The sequence below is a fragment of the Grampus griseus genome (genome assembly GCF_964374135.1).
Source record: "Grampus griseus genome assembly, chromosome: 3".
Classification (NCBI taxonomy): Eukaryota; Metazoa; Chordata; class Mammalia; order Artiodactyla; family Delphinidae; genus Grampus; species Grampus griseus.
The window spans coordinates 117461214-117465309 of NC_139019.1; the positions used below are offsets into that span (position 1 = coordinate 117461214).

Below are 4096 nucleotides of genomic sequence, written 5' to 3' on the forward strand. Positions count from 1 at the left end.
CTAGTAAATAGGCAATAAATAGTTTGCTTTTATTCTAGGAATTGTTCTAAGTCCTTATATGTATCAACTCAATAGCCAACAACTCAAGGGCCCCCAGGTAGGTAGTATTATCACTTCCGTTTTAGAGATGAGGAAACTGAAACCAACAGATTAATTTACTTGCCCAAGATCAATCTCAACTAGGTCACTGAAATAGGATACAAACACAGGCACCACATCTCCTGAACTTGTGATTTTAATCTCTACTCTTCTTTAGTAAGTTTACAGTGACTAACAAGGCAAAGTACGGAATCTCGGTGCATTTACAGCCTAGTGAGGACATGAGCAACAGGTAACTTAGACTTTGGTATGATAGATGCGTAATAGTATTTATCCCAATAGACTATTAAAGAGAAAGAGTAGTAATTAAACTCCTTGAAAAAAATGTAAATAAGCTCAGGATTGAAAATAGTGAGAGAATGTGGTGAGATCAGGCTGAAAGAAAAGAATTTAGGATAGTTTAGGAATGTTCTTTATCTCCTGACCTCCAAATGGAGCAGGTGGATTGGAAACATAATGCAAAGATGACATTTCCCCATTTCTTTGCCTCTGCTGTTCCTCTTTTTCTTAAATTCTAACGTAACTGCTTCTTTTCCTACAAAACAGAATCCAATTGGTTAGTCCATTAAACCCCATTAAGAAACCACTTCAGAAGAGGATCTGATACCCACTACCCCTAAAAGAGCAAGACACATTATAAGGTGAAAATTACTTGCTTTTATTTATTGTGAAAACAACTTTATGAAATGATTTGCAATGCAAAACGTGGAAAACTGCTTTGAATAACTGGGACAATAGCTACAGCATGGGAAAACATGTGTAAACAAACTTCACTGCCACCAAACTAGACTCTACTAATTTATCTCAGATGGCATCACAGAGTAGCAATGGCAGCTTCTGGTAAACGGAGAAACAGCAGCAAAGTCCTGCAGTGAAGCTGTGATTAATTACTAAACTGAACTGTTCACTAATCCTACAACTTCCCTGCATTTATCTGTCTATACATTCCTACTTACTACAGGACAAACACCCACCAAAGTGGTTCCAAAAGACAAATGAGATAGAAATTCACAGTTATATTTGTCTACAAGACAAATCCAATAGAAGGCAGTGGAGGAAACTGGGAACTACTACAAAGTTTTACTATCTAGTCCAGGTGATGAAAACAAAGTTTTTCTTTCAAGGCTGACCACTGTCAGGAATGAAATTAAGTATCAAAACTCTCCTCACTTCTCTAGGAGTGATTCTAGCTCTTCTTGCAAAGAGCTGAGCTGCTCCTTTTCTCGGTCTTCCTTTTGTTTCAGTTCATCCAGCACAGCCTGAAATCTGTTCTTGAGAGCCAGGTTTTCCACTTTCAGGATGAGATCCTCCTGTCGCTTTGCCCTGTCCTGGGTCTCTTGGAGCTTGCCTTTCATGTTATCAATCTGTTTCTGAATTCCCATAACCAGCTGATTAGTTCCCTCGTCTTCTTGGTGGTGTTCATCTGACTCATTTAGCTTGTCCTGTAGCTGCCTTTCCAGATCTTCCTCAGTGTCAATGATGTTTATGTCTTCTTCATCTTGATGCTGTGTCTCATCTTCATCTTCACTGCTGCTGCTAAGGTCATTGAATATCTCCCGAAGCTCATCATGTTCTAATGAGTCACGGCCCTGCCTGTGGCCAGACATTCCTGGGGAAGAGATATCAAGGCCTTGGTTTTCTGCTTCTTTTGTTTCATCTTCAGCAATTATTTCCCAACGGGTACTGACAGCTTCAGCATCTGTGCTCAGCAACCGCTTTACTTCTTTTTCCACATCTGGAGACTCAATATACTTCTTCTTTGCTGTCTTACGGAACCTTCTCTTTCTGACATTTTTTAGAGGCAGAGTAATTCCATGGTTCCATACAAACTTTTTCTCTTTGTCCTTATCCTTTTTCTTGCTTGCTTTGGGATCAGCAGTGGCAACTGGTTCCTCAACAGGAGGATAGAGATCACCGTCAACTGTAGCGACAAGCATCTGAGAGATATCAGCTGTCTTGTAAAAGGTTTTTTTATCAATGGTTTTCAAACTTTCCATAACACATGGCAGATCTACCAATTTTGACGCCAATGGGACCCGGTCCACTCTGACAATTCCATGACGCCCATCAGGGTGTAACTCAATTGTCAGTCTGTCCTTCAGGTTGACATGACCAGACTGTACCGCCCGCCTCACGGTAGAGGCATACTCCAGAGGTAGGCGTAAGATAAACTGGCTCTCTAGTTCGTGAGGAGCATCATCTTTGCTCTTACTCATCTTTATTTCTTTGTAACTCACTTTTTCTCTAATAACCACTTGTTGCACTGAAAAATTTCAGCTATTTCAACAGAAAGACCAGTTCTTTATAAATTGAAGTCTTTAATTACAAAGAGTTCTAGGTAGAACAGCAACAAAGCGTCTATTCTGAATTAAGCCCCAAATCTTTGTAAATATGCTGTAACAATACCAGTCGTTACTGACGCATTGCCTTACTCAGGTCCATTTAAATCTATGAGCTGCAATGCCACGTTCCAACCTCTAGATGCCGCTGCAGGACAACGCAGGGAAAGCAAATGGCGGCTCCCACGGAATGATTTTCGGCACAGAAAGTAAGGCTCAGCAGATACTCCCAATCCACAAACTCTCCCGGAACAAAGATACGCAAAAAGCGGGGCGTAGTGAGCTGTCTTCGCCTCGGGTACTTACAATCCAGTGACGATTATAAGTCCAGTTTCTCCGGACAGGCGCGAGCGGAAAAGGAAGCCACTCAGAGCAAGGTGGCCGGGAGCCGAGCGTCTCCTTCCGAATTCCTTTGTTCTTCCCGGCACCTGGCAAAGCGATCCGCTGATTATCGGTGAAATGGCGGAGGACGGGCAACGCGAAATCTCGCCAAAAACCGCAGCTCCAAACGCCAGATTCTGCAACTCCGCAGCTCAGCGGGCCTCCGTCCGTCAACGGCCGACCTAGCCGAGAAAAGAGAGCTACGTCACCACACGGGACGGGAAGCTGCTGTGAGTCGCAACACGCCTCGGGCGGAAGTGCGGGCTGCCCCAGCGCGCGCAGGCGCAACGCCCGATTACGCGCTCAGGCGTGTCTTGTCGTCTCGCGAGAACTTGGCCTTAACGGGAGAAAGACTATGTTTTAAAGACCTGTTGATTTAGGGTTTCCCTGGTTGCGCAGTGGTTGGGAGTCTGCCTGCCGATGCAGACACGCGGGTTCGTGCCCCAGTCCGGGAGGCTCCTGCGTGCCGCGGAGCGGTTGGGCTCCTGAACCGTGGCCGATGGGCCTGCGCGTCTGGAGCCTGTGCTCCGCAACGGGAGAGGCCACAGCACTGAGAGGCCTGCGTAACGCAAAAAAAAAAAAGCTGTTGGTTTTTAAAAGTAACGGTTCTAAGAAGGACATAGATTCTCCCGCCCGCCTCCGCTAAGCCAGGGCTTTTACCGGATGTCTGTGGGGCCGGATACCTCCTAGGCTTCCGCGTGATTGCCGGAGATAGGGCGTCCATGCGGAAATGGTGTTTGTTTCTTGAAACATCTCGGCATCTCCACAGGCTATATTCAATCTGGAGCCGATAAAAGAACTCTATAACTAACCATACCGTGGATTTTAAAGTATCCAAGTCAGTGGAGTGAGGACGTGCAGCCTACCATAACTCTAAGTCTGTGTTTGTTGATTATGAAGATGGCCGTAGGGGGCCCGTGACTCGGTCTTTTTCTGTTTTGAAGACCCCCCTGAAGGAACAAGGGTGATTCCTCTTTTTTCTTTTTCTTTTCTTTTTTTATACAACAATTTCTTATTAGTCATCCATTTTGTACATATTAGTGTATACATGTCAATCCCAATCTCCCAGTTCATCCCCGCCCTCCCCTCCCCTGCCACTTCCCCCCCTTGGTGTCCATACGTTTGTTGTCTGCATCTGTGTCTCAATTTCTGCCCTGCAAACCGGTTCATCTGTACCATTTTTCTAGGTTCCACATATATGCGTTAATATACGATATTTGTTTTTCTCTTTCTGACTTCACTCTGTGTGAGTCTCTAGATCCATCCACGTCTCTATA

The 4096-nt window shown here is 44.8% G+C and overlaps 1 protein-coding gene across 1 annotated transcript; it reads right to left on the reverse strand.

Moving 5' to 3' along the window:
* Positions 1 to 756: 756 nt before the first annotated feature.
* LOC309819645 (transcription initiation factor TFIID subunit 7-like) lies at positions 757 to 3217 on the reverse strand. Its single transcript, XM_082649998.1, has one exon. The coding sequence runs from the start codon at positions 2313 to 2315 to the stop codon at positions 1266 to 1268; it is 1050 nt and encodes a 349-aa protein (XP_082506124.1). The 5' UTR covers positions 2316 to 3217; the 3' UTR covers positions 757 to 1265.
* Positions 3218 to 4096: the final 879 nt, after the last annotated feature.

Excerpts from the sequence above, each read along its gene's own strand:
- LOC309819645 (XM_082649998.1), bottom strand. The coding sequence starts at position 2,315 with ATGAGTAAGAGCAAAGATGATGCTCCTCACGAACTAGAGAGCCAGTTT.